Source organism: Dasypus novemcinctus, chromosome 24 (assembly GCF_030445035.2).
Source record: "Dasypus novemcinctus isolate mDasNov1 chromosome 24, mDasNov1.1.hap2, whole genome shotgun sequence".
Lineage (NCBI taxonomy): Eukaryota > Metazoa > Chordata > Mammalia > Cingulata > Dasypodidae > Dasypus > Dasypus novemcinctus.
This window is the reverse complement of record NC_080696.1, coordinates 61,862,955-61,880,100: the sequence shown is the minus strand read 5'-3', so window position 1 is coordinate 61,880,100 and position 17,146 is coordinate 61,862,955. Positions and strand designations below refer to the sequence as shown.

The following is a 17,146-nucleotide window of genomic DNA, read 5'->3' as shown; positions in this document are numbered from 1 at the left end:
TAGTACATTTCATCCCCTTGCCTTCAAATGTATAAGAAACCCAGAGTTTAACAAAGCAGAAACCAAAAATACTGAGCATATATATTAATACCAGGTGCTAGTAATTTTTCCAGGGCTATCTTTATGGCCATTTCCCCGATATACTAAAAATTAAACCTTGTATTTTAGTTCTCTATCAGGGAGTGCACCAAGGAATGCTTTAACCTACTGATGGGTAACTTAGAATTTTTCTTCAAATGGAGGAAAACATCTAATTGGGGTTCAATAATAAAAATATAACAGCTATTTAGTTTTACAAGCATAATATAGTATTAAAACCTATAAAACACAACTTCTCATGAAAAGAAGGTATTAATATTGCAATATTTAAATACCTTGAAAATTTTCTCAGAGTCAAAAATCTATATCCAATTTTACTTATCCAAAGAACAAAGAAAAAATTACATTTCAATATCAATTTATTAATTTATTTTTTACTATCAGTGCTGGAAAATGTGAGGGCAATTTGGACCCCATTTTATTTCTTTTCAGGAAGGACTAAAACTATCTAAATATCTTTCAGTTGACATGCCTGAAAGAATAGCATCAGGACCTGTTTTCTTGTTTCAGATCAAGGTATAACTGCTGTTAATATTTACAGAATGAAGTATATTCTGTCTATTCTAATAGTAAGTGAAACTCTAGTTCATAGTCTCAGTTTCAAGTTTTCACTCTTCACAAGTCCAAAAGACAACTTTCTCAAAACACATCAACATCACTGTATTCTTTCAAGTCCTTCCTAAAAAGATGGGAATCAGCACCTAAAAATTCAATTAAGTATAAAATGACAATGCACACACCTTTATCACCTTTTTATTTGGAAGAACTTTGAAGGCAGCTGTAGATGTACAGAAAATAAACTTAATCTCTTACCCTATCGTTGGGTTGATGTTGGGATCAAAACTGTCTTCCACAAACCGCCATACAATACTCGATTTACCTACACCTGTATCCTGAAAGAAAATGAGACGGTCTGGTAAGAAAAAGCTTACCCACTTGCAGACATCGAAAACTAACCTTGTGGCATAAGTTCAGAACTTTAGAAAAATCATTTTAGGAAAAATCATTTGGAAAAATGTAAATTTTACAAGTTAAGGGATACAACTGGAGGTTTAAACAAAAATTTCAGTTGAGTATTTAAATTTCAAAAAGTATTATAAAAGAAGGCTGCAGTTTTTAAGAGACATCAGGAACTTTTGAAAGTTTCTGCTTGATGTGAAAAGTGAAAAACCCACCTACTTTTTAACAAGCAAAAGGGAACTCTGACCTCTTGAAATACTTCTGAGTAATCCCTGGTAAATCCTGCCATATTGTATTTGGAGACAGAGGAGACTAGTTATTGGAATCATTTTCAGTCTATAAGGCAGCAACTTAGGAAAGAGTATCAACTGCAAAAAAAAACAAAACAAAAAACCAAACCCAAAACAACCAAAAAAACCACAAAAAAACAACTCTGAAATGGCAAAGTTGTCCTGACAAGACAGGAAGCTGACGCTTCAAACAGGTCTTCGGGGATTCTTGACGACAGTTTCTTAGATTCAACTCCCTCCACACCCCCTTTCCATTACACTTTTGCAAAGTAACTCTGCAAAATGTGTCAGGGACATCCCAGAAGTTCTAAAACAGCAAACAGGCGGGGAAAGAAGCGAGTGCTGCCTGAAAACCCTAAAGACCTGTTATTGTTTCTACTTTGCAAGACTTGGCTAACTCCCAGATGGTATCTTGGTATTAGGTAGAGAAACTATTTATGAGCTCCTCTTAAGCTAGATGCAGTGGAGAGGCAGGAAGGCTCTTTCCACTTCGAGGGGCAGGAACAAGCAGGGCTCAGGGACCCCGGAATCCCTCCATGGCTCTAGGAAGGAAAAGGGGGAGGGCCCCTCCTGCCTCCAGAACTTACAGGACAGGGCAGCAATGTGGGCAGGATGGCCCTACGGAGGAAGGCAGTGTTGGCAGGGCAGGCAAGTGGCATCTTCGACCCAGACTAGGGGGCAGGGGTGGACGGGACGGGGAACGCCGGGGATGTCTGAGTCCCTGGCCTGCACGGCCTCCCGCGGCACCCCCGGCTGGGCCCACCGCCACTCACCCCCAGCAGACACACTTTGAGCTCCCTCAGCGCCATGGCCCGGGAGGCGGCGGCGCGGGCCCGCCGCGCCCTAACTTGAGGAGGGAGAGGCCGGGCCCAGCACGAGCATCCCCCGGTGCCGCCGCCGCAGGGCCCAGCCCCAGCCGCGGGGCGCGCAGAGGCGGCGGCCGCCGTTCGCCGGCCCTCAGCCCGGCCCTCAGCCCGGCCTGTCAGTCACCAGCCGCGCCGTGCCCGCCTCAGCAGCCAGGACCGTGCCGCGGCCTCCCGGGCGCCGCCGCCGCCGCCATCTTGGGACGCCGACAGGGTCACCTGACCTCCCCGCCCACCTCGGCAGCCACCTTCGCCGTGAGGGAGGGGGCCAGTCCGCGCCGGGGGGCGGGGCCCGGAGCTGGGAGGCCCCGCCCCCCGCCCCCTCGGCGGCAGGCCCGGCCCCCGGCGCCCGGCCCCGCCTCCAGGCCCATCCCAAGATGGCGGGTGAGTGGGCCCGGGGCTCCCGGGACGACCAGCCCTCCCCCTCTCACTTGGGACCCACCCGCGAGACCCGCGGAGCTCCCGCCTGCCCCTGTCCCTGCCTGCAGTGGGCTTCCCTTTTACTCTCTGTGTGTCTCTTGGTTTTCAGAGATCCCCCTGTACTTTGTGGACTTGCGGGATGACTTAGACGACTGTAAGTAACAGTTGGGGCAACCCCGCCCCTCCCTGGGACCCTTTCATAAAACTCGGGGCGCACGGAACGCGGGGTTGGCTATAGGCTAAGCCGTGCACATTGGGACCAGAACAGCTGGCCCCCTAACTACCTTGATCCTCATGTGGCGGGCGGTACCTGCTCCCTGGAGGGGGGCGCAGACTGAGGAGGGGGACCCCTCCCCTCTGCGGGCGAAGGAGTTTTTGTGGTGGTGGTTGGGAGACTTTTGACTTCCTGTCACTTTTCTTCTCTTCCTACTCCTCCAGCTGCTCCTGGAGGGGCGGGATGGGGTATCCCAAGTCCTGGTTGACTCAGGGAGGGTGAGGGCACAGCTGCCTAGGCCGGGCTCTCCCGGGCCACAGAGTTGCACTTCTCAAGTGACTGGCCCCAGACCAGCTCCATCTCTTACTCTGGAGTCTGTTGGTGCTGCATTTCATGGGTGGGTTCCTTCCCTTGTTCCCCGCTGTGCTCTTTTTTCTTTGGAATCACTCTAAGGGTTGATGGCTGGGGAAAATACCATCCTGGAAATGCAAGTTCCCGTTTGAGGTGTAGGAAGCAATTCCTTTCTGTTCAATAAACATTTTTGTGAGCACTCACTTATTCTGGGGCAAGGCATGTCCTGGGCACTGAACATCCAAAGTTGAATCAGAAGCAACACCCCCCTCAAGGAGCTCACTATCCAGGGGAAGAGCAGACTTGTGAATAGAAAATTACCAAACTTGGAGATGCTTGCTGGTGAAAGAGGCCTGTACAGATCATCATAATAGTTAATATTAATGGGGGTATAAATTTCCTCTCATCTTCTCTGCCCCTATCTGCAAGTTTCCCATTAACAAGAGTTAGTGTTAATTGAGAGCTTACCACAGGCCAGGCCCAATGTTAAACCCTTTACACACATTCTCTTTTTTAAAGTAGCACAACACTTGCAGAGCAAATACAAGCTAGTGGTTAAGAGCATGGATTCTGGAGTCAGGCGGCAGAGGTGAAGTCCAGCGCCACCCTTTACTGGCTGGGTGATCCTTGGCAAGTCTGTATCACCCTGAATCTCAGTGATCCCATCTGTAAAAGGGGCATAACACTGACCCACTGCAGAATGCTTTTGTGAGAGTTAGACGAATAAAGGGTTTAGCACATAGCCTTGTACATTGTAAATGCTCAGTAAATATTGGCTGCCATCGTTATTGTTATTTATATGATCATCACTAACATCTATTGAACACTGTTGGGCCAGATTCATTGTTGGCCCCAGCTTACAGAGCTGAACATTTCAGCCACTGGGCATCCTGGAATCAAAGGAATGCAACACTGGTGAGTTGTTCTCAGAGTGTGTCTCATTCATAAATTTGATATTTGGCCTGGCTGGAAAAGCTGATTCCTGTCTGTCTGGGTTATCTAATGAACCATCCCCAAACTTAGTGGCTTAAAAACAGCAGCATTTCATTATTTCTTATAATTCCATGGGTTGACCAGGCTGTGCTTCTGTATCACGTGGTCTCACCTGGGATGCTGAGAAGGCTGGGAAGGCCAAAATGGCTTCCCTCACATGGGGGCCCAGTGGTCCTGGTTGTTGATTGGGAGCTTTTGGCCAGGGTGTGGGTTCTTCGGTCTTTTTTTGCATATATGTACAAAAGGGAAGTATGTAGGGAAAAAAAATTGTGATTTTACTTTGACCCTATTTGAACAAATATGAGGTGTTTGAGATTTGTGATGAGGACGATTTTAAATACTCTGTAGTAGTAGACACCTGGAGATTTGCTCCAGTAAGGAAGGAAACCACTATCATGACTAAACTTCCCCATGACTTGGGTAGGGCAACTCTGAAAGGCTTTTGGGGCTTCCTGTTGGGGCAGGGTTGAGGACTGCAGGTGCTGTACCTTCTGACTTTCCAATATCGTTGACCTAGTAGGAGGCCTTCCTGTACTCTTGATGGCTGCCCTGGTCCCCGTTCTTATGCCTTACCTGTGTGGGTGTTTCGGAGGCATTATCGCAAAATGGTTGACAGCAGAAATCTTGAAATCTTGTCACCTACCTCCTGGCTTTCTTGCGCTTTGAGCTGTGTCAACTTGGGCTTTCACTTACTCTAATTTCTTCATCTGGAGAATGGAATACAATGGAAGCCGCTTCATAGGACTGGTGTGAGGATTAGGCAGGATAAATCATGTAAAACAAGGAGCCCAGCGCCTGGCAGTGTATTATATTCCGTATCAGCATCATTATGGCTGGCTTTCATATAGTGTTTTCCTATTCAATGTTAGCAACTACTACTCCGTGATAAAACTGAGACTAAGAAGGGTAAAGTAACTTTTCCAGCAGGGCACAGCTCGTAAATGGTAGAACTAGCAATCAACCTCTGGTCCTGCTGACTTTTTCTTTTTGTTACACCACACAGAGCAACCTCACAAATATTCTTAACCCAGGGGAGGGACATGGATGTCAGTTTGGGTGTTTGTTGTCTTCTTGGGGGTTTTTTGTCCAAATGATGGGATGATCTCTGCATTTAGACTAAGTCTCTTTGGTGGGGATGCAAGTGATCCTGTTTACAACCCAGTGTTCTGCAAGATCTAGGCGATCAATTAATGTTGTTACTGTTAACGGTAACGGGATTATGAGGCTTTGTCTGATTTATTTTGTGATTCTTGATTAAATTTGGTCAACTTAAAAAAGAAGCCATAATGAATGATTGTGTTTTTTTTTTTAAATCATTCACAGTCTTTGGACCATGGCAGAACAGAAAAGATTTAATTTTAGAGAATTGACTTGGTGAGATGATCTAAATTCCTTCTCTGGAGCAGAAAGTCTCTGGAATGGCTTGGCTTATTGGTTGGATTGTTGTATCTTTCTACTCCCAATGGCCTCTGAATGTCTGGGTTTGCTTATAGCATGTGGAGGCTGAAAAGATGTTACTTTCTATAAGGGTTGCTTGACCAATTAGAATTTAAATATATGCAGTGACAGATGGGGAAAAAAAAGGATCTATTACAGATATAAAGAGACTTGAGAGACCCATCAACAAAATGTAATATGTGGTCATATTTGGGTTTATAGTTGAACAAACCAGCTATAAAAAGACATTTATTGAGACATTTGGAAAAAATCGAACTTGGAGTACATATTAGATAATGTTAAGAATTATTGTTAATTTTGTCATTGTGATAATGGTATCATTTTAACCATTATCACAATGACCTTATTTATGATCTTATAACCCTTATATAAGATCAAAGTGAAAGGGCCTTATGTATGGGTGAAATTACTTATGTGAGTTCTGCTTTCAAGTACTGCAATAAACAATAAAGAAACAAAAATTTGAGTGGAGTGATAGATGGCAAAAGAATGATAGAATGTTGGTAATTATTGAACCTTGTTACTGAGAATGCAGGGGTTTATTATATTGTTCTCTCTTTCTGTGTATATTTGGCAAATTTTGAAAATGAAACATTAAAAAAATGAGATGAAAGTTTTAAATGTGATCAAACACCTGTAGGAACAGTTGGAAGACTGGATTTTACTCCTGAGGTCAAAAGCCTGACTCACAGAATATATTAGTATTTGGGGGATAGTATTTCTTTTCAAATATTTGTTTTTTATGAAGGATCTATGAAAGAGCTTGGAAGAGGGCATACTTCCATTTATGAGAAATGTGAGGTGCCAACAAATGCTATCAGTAGTATTTTTGAAAATAGGATTAGCTAAGCCAGTCGAATATAGATAGACTCTTCAACAAATCTTAATGCGGCAAGCAGCCGTATATGTTCAAGCTGAAATCAAAGAACTCCTCTAGAGCAAAAACATTCCATTTACCTGCCCACTTTGTTCTACCAGGTTTGTGAAAATGTTCTGTTCAAGGACCACAATCAAGCTGTGTGCCTTTAAAGCAGAGAAACGATATTAATTTGAGCCCTAAACCTAACTATTGAACTTTTCTCCAAACTTGAACCAAAGATTGTCAATTTTTAAAAATAAAAACCTCCAGTGAAATAGTTTGAATGGGAACGAGTTGAGTTTTCTAATACTTGTGAAGTACAGCAGACCCCAGACATCAATTATTTTCTGAGTCACAGGTAGATGAGATTTTTCTGTAAAAGGTCAGACAGTAAATATTTTAGGCTTTGTGGGCCAGAAGATCTCTGTGGCAACTACTTGTCTGTGCTGTTGAAGTGCTAAAGCAGCCATAGAGGAACAGGATGGCTGTGTCCTAATAAAACTTTATTTATAAACACAAAATGGTGGGCTGGATTTGTCCCATGGTCCGTAGTTTGCTGACCCCTGCTGTAAATCTGCTTTCATTCAAAGAGAATCCCTGCATCTCTCAAAGAGCTGAGCCAATCTGATATGATGTACTTCCCACTGGGTGTAGTTAGACTTTAGAAGATCAGAGCTTTTTGTTAGGATCACCTCTGTTTTTTGGTTTTTGTTTTTTAAGATTTTTATTTATTTATTTCTCTCCCCCGCCCCCCCCCCCCCCAGTTGTCTGCTCTCTGTGTCCATTCACTGTGTGTTCTTCTGTGACTGCTTCCATCCTTATCAGCGGCACCAGGAATCTGTGTCTCTTTTTGTTGCGTCATCTGGTTATGTCAGCTCTCCGTGTGTGTGGCGCCATTCTTGGGCAGGCTGCACTTTCTTTTGCCCTGGGCAGCTCTCCTTACGGGGCGCACTCCTTATGCGTGGGGCTCCCCTACACGGGGCCACCCCTGCATGGCAGGGCACTCCTTGCTCACATCAGTACTGCACGTGGGCCAGCTCCACACGAGTCAGGGAGGCCCGGGGTTTGAACCGTGGACCTCCCATGTAGTAGGCAGATGCCCTATCTGTTGGGCCAAGTTCGCTTCCCATCTGTTTTGTTGAATAACTCTTGACAAGCTGTTCAACATTCATATTTCATTTTTCCTGTCTGTGTGTTGGGGATAAAAACATGTACCTGTTTCCTCCCAGTAGAATGAGGGTGTCAAGGAACAAAAGAGTCAGAGTGGTCAATAGCAGAATTGACTTTGCTTCTTCTCTGATAATCATAATATGTTTCACTTTGGTCACTCTGTATTTTCTATTTCCTGTGAGGAAAACAGATGAACATCAGAAATTCCTTGAAATTGTCTCTTCAGAAAAAGAGTTTGAAATGGCTTTCTTCGTCACAAAGTAATATCTTCTAAACATAAATTTTGCAACAAGACCCAGCTAATAAAAGAAAAAGTGGTTTGGGTCTTCAAAATGCCACTTAGTCTCATCCCTAATGGGAAAAATAATAAGAGGCAAGGCCAAGGAGTTGGTTTCCGTAATTGGAAAGTCATCCATCCATGTAACAAATGTTTCTCCAAGTCCTGTAAGGTGCCAGCCTTGCCCAGGATGGGTAAGCCCTGGGCCCACCCCTGAGGGGCGGTGGGTGTGAAAGGTTGACACAGAACTCAGCTTGCCAGGGACTCTGCCAAAATGTGAGCAAAGAGCTTGGGCAGAATGACGACAGAGTGCCTCAGTGGGTGAGGAATCGAGGATGTAGGGGCAAGGCCTCTGGGGAAGGTGCTGCGTGAACTGGGCCAGGCAAAGAAAGCTGTGGGCCTTCCAGGTAGAGGGAGCTGTGTGCAGTGGCAGGGTTTTGAGAGGGCTGGGGAGTTGGGAACAGTGGGTGTATGGCAAGGAAGGAGTGGGTGAGATCAGAGAGATTGGCCGGGGGCCCATCAGGGAAGAATCTCTTAGGGGACTGGGCTTATTACAGGAAGCAGGAGGGAGTCCCTAGATATTTTGCTTAGACTTTCCTCTTAGGAAGGTGTGATGGTTAGGCTAAAGTGTCAACTCAGCCAGGTAATTGTGCCTAGTTATTTGGTCAAGAAAGCACTGGCGGGAAGTGGACTTGGCCCAGTGGTTAGGGCATCCGTCTACCACATGGGAGGGCCACGGTTCAAACCCCAGGCCTCCTTGACCCGTGTGGAGATGGCCCACGCTCAGTGCTGATGCGCGCAAGGAGTGCCGTGTAGGGGAGCCCCATGTGCAAGGAGTGCACCCTATAAGGAGAGCTGCCCAGCACGAAAGAAAGTTCAGCCTGCCCAGGAATGGCACCACACACGCGGAGAGCTGACACAACAAGATGATGCAACAAAAAGAAATACAGATTCCCATGCTGCTGACAACAACAGAAGCGGACAAAGAAGAACACGCAGCAAATAGACACAGAGAACAGACAACTGGGGCAGGGGGAGGGAGGGGAGAGAAATAAATAAATAAATCTTAAAAAAAAAAAAAGCACTGGGCTAATTGTAATATGAGGGCATTTAATACCTTAGTCATCCATGAGTTTACTGCATAGATAGCTGATTGCATCCACATCAACCAGGGAGATTACTGTCAGCTATGAGTGATGCTTTATCCAATCAGTTCAATACCTTAAAAGGGGAAGTGATTTCAGCATTCAGAGAGAATTTCCCAGCTCGACTTTGGACAGCCAAAGTCTCCCAGAAACTCAAGGACCTTCACTGGACTTTTCGTTGGAGCCCCAGGTTTGCAGCCTGCCAGCAGAACCTGGACTTCTGTATCCCCACAGTCATGTAAGAGACTCTTATAAAATTTCATACTATTGACATATCTCCTGTTGATTCTGTTTCCCTAGAGAACCCTGACTAATACAGAGGCAAAATAGGCAGTGGTAGAAAAGCAACCATTTATTGGGAACTTATAATATGCCAAGCTTTGTGCTAAGTGCTCCTAGTATTTCAACTCAGTTACAAACACCCTATGAGGCAGGCGTTTTTAACCCTGTTTTCTAGCTGAACAAGGCTTACAAGGCACACAGAAAGGCTAAGTACTTTGCCCAAAATAACATGGCTTGTGAGTGGCAGAGGGGCAATTTAAACATAGGCACTCTGGTGCATAATTTATGCTCTTAGCCACTGTATTTTGGAAGATTCACTCATTCATGTGACTAGTATTTAATAAGGAACTGTAAGTCTCAGGCACTATGAGCACAGGTGAATAAATCAAACCCAGTTTCTGCCATCAGGAAGCTTTCAGTCTGGCAGAAGTCAGACATTAAATCAGTAAATGTAAATAAATAAGGTCATTTCAGGGTATATAGATGCTCTGAAGAGCAGGGGACAGGAGAGTGATTGGAAACTCTAGGACAGTGTTGGATGGATGGATGGGGGTGCTGCTCTACATTGGGGCATGTGATGGTTAGGCTAATGTGTCAACTCTGCAGGTAATGGTATCCAGTTGTTTGGTCAAGCAAGCACTGTTCTATTGTAATACAAGGGCATTTCAATGATGATTAAAGTCATCAGTGAGTTGATGGCATATATGACTGATTATACCTACTGTCAACTGAGAAGATTGCTGTCAGCAACGAGTGACTGCTCAGTCAGTCAATTCAGGCCTTAAAAGGAGGGGTAATTTCAGAATTCAAAGGGAGAATTCCCATCTCTACTTCAGATAGCTAGCATCTCCTGGGGAACTCATCGAGGACCTTCACTGGAATTCCTGGCTTGCAGCCTGCCCTATGGAATTTGGACTTGTGCACCCCGAGGGTTGCATGAGACAATTTTATAAAATCTCATATTATTTAGATATCTCCTGTCAGTTCTGTTTCCCTAGAGAACCCTGACTAATGCAGCTTGGTACTGGGAATGGTCCTTGAAAAACAGTCTTAAAAATGGGATTTCTGAGTTGATTCTGGGATTTTTGCAATTGACTTCTCACTCTGATTAGATTCAATAGCACTAATGACTTTTTCCAATAATTAAGAGGCCAATGACAGTCCATGGCTTCAGTTGGTAATAGTAGTATGCAAAATATCACCCTTGGATAAGACTACTTCCATGCTTATAAGAGGCAAGGCTCTGGGTGAGTGTTTTTAACACCTTAACAAAGGGAAGTGAATGTGGCTCAACTGATAGAGCATCCGTCTACCATATAGGAGGTCCAGGGTTCAAACCCAGGGCCTCCTGGCCCATGTAGTGAGCTGGCCCACGCGCAGTGCTGTGGCACGCAAGGAGTGCCATGCCATGCAGGGGTGTCCCCCATGTAGGGGAGCCTCATGCACAAGGAGTGTGCCCTGCAAGGAGAGCTGCTCTGTACAAAAAAAGTACATCCCGCCCAGGAGTGGCGCTGCGCACATGGAGAGCTGATGCAGCAAGATGACACAACAAAAAGAGACACCGATTCCTGGTGCCAGGGAGAATGCAAGCAGACACTGAAGAACACACAGCGAATGGACACAAGAAAGCAGATGGGGGGGGGGACTTAAAGGGGGAAGGGGAGAGAAATAAAATAAATCTTTTAAAAAAAACCAAGCACCTTAACAGAGCTTTGTGGAGTTAAAAGGTACAAGGAGGGAAACGGACTTTGGCCCAGTGGTTAGGGCGTCCGTCTACCACATGGGAGGCCCGCGGTTCAAGCCCCGGGCCTCCTTGACCCGTGTGGAGCTGGCCTATGCGCAGTGCTGATGCGCGCAAGGAGTGCTGTGCCACGCAAGGGTGTCCCCCGCGTAGGGGAGCCCCACGCGCAGGGAGTGCACCCGTAGGGAGAGCCCTGGGTAGGGAGAGCCACCCAGGGCGCAGGAGGGAGCAGCCTGCCGAGGAATGGCGCCGCCCACACTTCCCGTGCTGCTGACGACAACAGAAGCGGACAAAGAAACAAGACGCAGCAAAAAGACACAGAAAACAGACAACCGGGGGAGGGGAATTAAATAAATAAATAAAAATAAATCTTTAAAAAAAAAAAAAAGGTACAAGGATGTTGACTGGCTCTTCCTAAATATATTGGATACATTTACAAAGGAAAGGGGTGAGCTGAAGTCTTCAAATTTGCGACTTAAGTGTGGGGTGAATGATGTGAATTTCTTTGCATGTCCTAAAAGAAAATCTTGTTGCCTTTAGCAATAGACTTGAGATCTCTGAAAACCAGCCTCAGGGTCATTGTGTGAGTAGCAGAGTTAAAACGAAAACTAAAATCTCAACCTTGCAGGGTGTCTGCTATACGAGTGAGGTCACTGCTTGCAAAAGAGTAGAATCCAGAGAACTGGCATGGAGACGTGCGGGTTGATAATGATGGCAGTGGGGACATTGAAACCCTAAATTCTGTTGAGACTTTGCCAGATACATCGGTAATGGCCTGGATAAATCTGTACTGGTCTTCCCTGAGGAGACAGCCATCCAACTTCTCCCTCCCTGGGGAGACAAGCAGCCAATCTCTAGCCTGCCCTACTGAGTCTGCCATCCAATCCCCACCTGAAGAGATAAATCCTGTCTCACCAGATGAAACTACAACAGAATGCCCTGAGGTAGTTGACTTGAGAGATGCTTCTAATGCTTCTCTTTGTCCACCCCACCATTCCTCTTTTCTTCCAGACCTGTAACTGCACTAAAATCACAACAGGCCCCCAAGGGTGAAATACAAAGTGTTACCCCTAAGGAAGTGTGTTATACTCTCGAACTGCATAAGTTTTCCAATTTATATAGACAGAAATCAGGGGAATATGTTTGGAAATTAAGGGTAGGGGATAACGCTGGAAAGAATATAAAGTTGAATCACACTGCATTTATTGATATGGGCCCACTAAACAGAGATTCTGGATTCAGTTTTGTAGACGAGGGGTTAGAAAGGACTCTGATAGTTCCAGGGGCTGACTGGAACATGGACCAAAAGTTGGGCAACACCGTCTGAGGTCAGAATGGCCAGAAGTGTCTGATTATACTGGAGATGAGGTGATCCAAAGGCTTAGAGAGATTAGAGTGTTAGAGTGAATTTACTATCACCTTTCACCAAGACTGTGGAGAATAAATTCGTGAGCCTTACCTCCATCTTCTCTGAAGAGCTCTATGATTGCTCTTTTCTGTAGGTCAGATAACACCATGGGAACTACTGTCAGGGAGATAGGATCCTTACACACTGGGGATGATTGGATCATGGGTTGGCAGAAGCTAAGTGGCAGCATTTAATCACCAAGACAAGGTGGGTGTGGCTTCCACAATGAAGAGAAGACTCCAAGCAGCAATCAGAAGAGTCTGAGTCACATAGACCTATGTCATTGGCTAATAGATCATGGGCTATCTAGAAGTAAAATAGATGGGCAGTGCATTAGTCAACCAAAGGGGTGCTAATGCAAAACACCAGGAAGTGGTTGGTTTTTATAAAGGGTATTTATTTGGGATAGGAGCTTACAGATACCAGGCCGTAAAGCATAAGTTACTTCCCTCACCAAAGTCTGTTTTCAGGATTGGAGCAAGATGGCTGCTAATGTCTGTGAGAGTTCAGGCTTCCTGGGTTCCTCTGGGCTCAGCTCCTCTGTTTCCTCCACAAGGTCAGCTCTAGACTATGAGGCTCTCTAGGCTTTGCCTCTCTCCACAAGGTCAGCTGTAGACTATCAGAAAAACGGCTCTGTCTCTTTCCCTGGGCCTCCAACTTAAGACCAGAATCAAATGCCAACATCAAAACTCCAACATTAAGAACCTTCAACTCTGTCCTTTGCCATGTCTTTTATCTGGCACAAGAGGTTTACATAAATCCTTAATCAAGTAAACCTATGAATCCAATATAATTTAATATGCTTGGAGGAGAAGATCAGTTTACAAACACAATCCAATATTTCTTTTTGGAATTCATCAATAATATCAAACTGGTACAGGCAGGCTACTAAATTCCTACTTGATCTGAATAAGCAGAAGCGTTCTAGCTCAAGTGAACTAAAGTCTACTTGAATTACAGAAACAGTCATGGTCCCTTAATCAATTCCCCAGACTTGGGACAGTTTACAGACCCAAAGCCCCTTGAATGAGGGGAAGGCCGGGTCCCTTGGGGAAGGACCCTGCTATACTGCCAAAAATTTATACTGTTAATCTTCCTCCCAGCCTTCCCCAAAGAGACCTACTACCTTTTACCAGGGTAACTGTGCACGGGGGAAAAGAAAATGATCAGACATTTCAGGAATTATTAGCTCAGAAGTGACATTAATTCAGAGACCCACTGTCCTGGAGTTTCTAGTCATACTTTCCTGTCCCCTGTTCTTCAGAGCATCTATGTACACTGGAATTTATTTACATTTACTGATTTAATGTCTGTCTTCTGCTGGACTAAAAACTCCCTAATGGCAGAAACTGGGTTTGATTTATTCACCTGTGCTCGTAGTGCCTGAGACTTACGGGTCCTTATTAAACATTAGTCACATGAATTTTCTTGTAGTATCTTTGTCTGGCTTTGGTATTAGGGGGGTGTTGGTTTCATAAAATGTCTTGGGTAATTTTCTCTCCTCAATTTTTTGAAAGAGTTTAAACAGGATTGGTATTAATTCTTCTCAAAATATTTGGTAGAATTCACCTGTGAAGCCATCTGGTCCCGGGCTTTTCTTTGTTGGAAGATTTTTGATGACTGATTCAGTCTCTTCACTTGTGACTGGTTAGTTGAGTTCCTGTATTTCTTGTAGATTCAATATAACTTATTTGTGTTTTTCTAAGATTTGTCCATTTAATCTAGGTTGTCTAATTGGTTGGCATAGAGTTTCTCAAAATATACTCAACCACTGAGCCACACTGGCTTCCCCGAGTTGTTTTTTTTTTTTTTTTTCAGGAGGCACAGGGGACTGAACCTGGGATCTCCCATGTGGGAAGCAGGCGCTCAACTGTTTGAACCTTATCCACTCCTTCCCATGAGTTTTAATAAATTGTGTTCTCATTTATATTCATCTTGAGATATCTACTAATTTCTTCTTTGACCCACTGATCGTTAAGGAATATGTTGTTTAGCCTCAATATATTTGCAAATTTCCCATTTCCCCCCTATTGTTGATTTCCAGCTTCATTCCATTATCATCAGAGAAAGTGCTTTGTATAGTTGAATCTTCTTAAATGTATTGAAAACTGTTTTATAGACCAACATGTGATCTATCCTGGAAAAAGATCCATGAGCCCTTGAGAAGAATGTGTAACCTGCTGCTTTTGGGTACAGTGTTCTATATATGTCTGTTAGGTCCAGCTCATTTATCATGTTGTTCAAATTATGTTTCCTTGTTGATCTTCTGTCTAGTTGTTCTATTGATGTGAGTGGCATGTTGAAGTCTCCAACTATTATTGTTGAGATGTCTATTTCTCCCTTCAGTTTTGCCAGAGTTTGCCTCATATATCTTGGGGCACTGTGGTTAGGTACATAAATATTTATGACTGTTACTCCTTCCTGGTAGAATTTCCCTTTTATTAGCATGTAATGACCTCTGTATCTCTTATTGCTTTTTTGAATTTAAAGTCTGTATTGTCTGACACCAATATAGCTACCCTTGCTCTCTTTTGGTTACTGTTTTTATGAAATTATCTTTTTCCAGCCTTTCACTTTCAGTCTATTTACATCCTTGGGTCAAAGGCAGGGGTTCTTAACTAGGGGTCCATGGAAAGATTTCAAGGGGTTTATGAGATTGAATTGAAAAAAATCAACTTATTTTCTTTAATTTCTCTTACCTTTAACTGAAATCTAGTATTTCCTTCATTTTTGAATGTATGGAATACATTAGAGTAGTATTCATTTCGTATCACATTATAGTTGTTGCATATCTTGAAAAATTGCTTACGTTCATCTGTACTTCGAAATTATGGTTGTTGTTAGACCCAGTGCTAGTTGAGTGTCATAAAACTGTCTGTTGCTACGTTCTGAGAAGGGGTCTTTGGTTTTCACCTGACTGGCAAAGGAATCCATGGAACAAAAAGGTTAAGAATCCTTGGTCCAAGGTGAGTCGCCAGCGGACAGCTTATGGATGGCTCATGTTTTCTTATCCATTCTGTCAACCTATTTCTTTTGATTAGGTGGTTTAATCCATTGACATTCAATGTTATTATCGTAAAGGCATTGCTTCAACTATTTTATCCTTTGAATTTCATATGTCGTATCTTATTTTTGCCTGTCTTTTTGGCCTTTTGGGTACCCTTTTTTTTTTGGGTACCCTTTTTGATAGTCTTCACTTCTACATTCTCTTCCAGGCCTCTTTCTCATTTCTTTTCTTTTCTGGCTACAGAACTCCCTTTAGTGTTTCCTGCAGAGCTGGATTCTTTTTTATGAACTCTCTTTGTTTCTCTTTATCTGTGAATATTTTAAACCCATTGTCATATTTGAAGGAGAGTTTTGTGGAGTGGGTGTAGCTTAGTGGTTGACTGCATGCCTTGCATGTATAAGGTCCCAGGTACTCCTAAAAAAAATCCTTTTATTTTATTTTTTGCCAGATAAAGAATTCTTGGCTGGCAGTTTTTCTCTTTCAGTGCCTTAATTATATCATACCACTGCCTTTTTGCCTTCGTGGTTTCTGAAGAGAAATCCACATTACGTCTTGCTGTTTGTCCCTTATATATGATGTTTCACTTCTCCTTTGCTGCCTTTAGAATTTTCTCTTTATCTTTGGCATTTGGCATTCTGAATATTATGTGTCTTGCAGTAGGTCTATTTGTATTTACTCTAATTGGAGTAAACAGTGCCTTCTAGACACATATTCATATCTTTCATGACAGCTGGGAAATTTTTGACCATTATTTTCTCAAATACTCTTTCTGCCCCTTTTCACTTCTCTTCTCTTTCTGAAACTCCTGTAACACATATGTTGATGTGCTTTGTACTATCATTCCACTCTCTGAGCCCCTTCTTAATTTTTTCCATTCTTTTCTCTGTGTGTTCTTCTCTTTTCAATTTCAGATGTTCAATCCTCAATGTTGCTGAGTCTTTCTTCCTTTATTTCACATCTGCTGTTGTATTGTATTTTTAATCTCATTTATTATAGTTTTCATTCCCATAAGTTCTGTTATTTTTCTATCTAAAGTTTCAAATTTTCCTTTGTGCTCACCCAGTGTCTTCTTTTATTTCTTTAGCCATGTTGTCATTCAACACCATGACTTGATTTAGGAGATTTGTGTGAACCTCACTGATTAGTTGTTTCAATCCTGTGCCTCATCTGGAGCTTTGATTTGTTCCTTTGCCTGAGTCGTATCTCTTTTTTTCTTACTGTAACTTATAATTTTTTTGCTGATGTCTAGGTATCTGATTATGATGCTGAATTTACTCTGATATTCAGTTTCTCTCCCTTTCCTAGGGATTTACTGTTAGGTAGCTTTGTGCTATCACTATTCTTTGATTCTTGGTTCAACTTGTCCCAGATATCTAGGATAGCCACTGTTTAGCCGCTCAGACCAGGGCTAAGGACCCAGTAATGGGGTGCAGGACAATTTCCAAGGGCCTTGGAGAGGGGGGCTGTAAAGGCAGCTGATTGCCTTATTTATTTTTATTCCTTTCTCTCCGAGTATTTTTCTGGTCTGCCAGAAGATGGTGCTCTCTGGCAGACCTCTCAGTTCAGACCCCAGACGTGAGGGGGGAATGCACTCATTGTAATTGCCAGG

At 43.6% G+C, this 17,146-nt stretch overlaps 2 protein-coding genes across 6 annotated transcripts in view; one reads left to right on the top strand and one right to left on the bottom strand.

Annotated features, from left to right (window-relative positions):
• The window catches only part of RAB22A (RAB22A, member RAS oncogene family), a 92,438-nt gene extending 90,021 nt beyond the window's left edge, over positions 1–2,417 (bottom strand). Inside the window, exons 1-2 of one of the 2 annotated variants that reach the window (XM_004482348.5) lie at positions 2,123–2,417; positions 913–992 (exon numbers count right to left, since the gene is read on the bottom strand). In XM_004482348.5, coding sequence (XP_004482405.1) covers positions 913–992; positions 2,123–2,158 — 116 coding nt within the window. In that variant the 5' untranslated portion in view covers positions 2,159–2,417. Of the gene's footprint in view, positions 1–912; positions 993–1,936 lie in introns of both variants that reach the window. The other variant, XM_023585707.3, reaches the window with a different exon arrangement.
• A 111-nt stretch (positions 2,418–2,528) lies between these two features.
• LOC101434491 (serine/threonine-protein phosphatase 4 regulatory subunit 1-like) overlaps positions 2,529–17,146 on the top strand; it is a 112,954-nt gene continuing 98,336 nt past the window's right edge. For 2 of the 4 annotated variants that reach the window (XM_071211798.1, XM_058287259.2), the window contains exons 1-2: positions 2,529–2,596; positions 2,742–2,786. In XM_071211798.1, the coding sequence (XP_071067899.1) occupies positions 2,590–2,596; positions 2,742–2,786 (52 nt within the window). In that variant the 5' untranslated portion in view covers positions 2,529–2,589. The remainder of the gene's footprint in view (positions 2,597–2,741; positions 2,787–17,146) is intronic. The other 2 variants (XM_058287258.1, XM_071211797.1) reach the window with 2 other exon arrangements.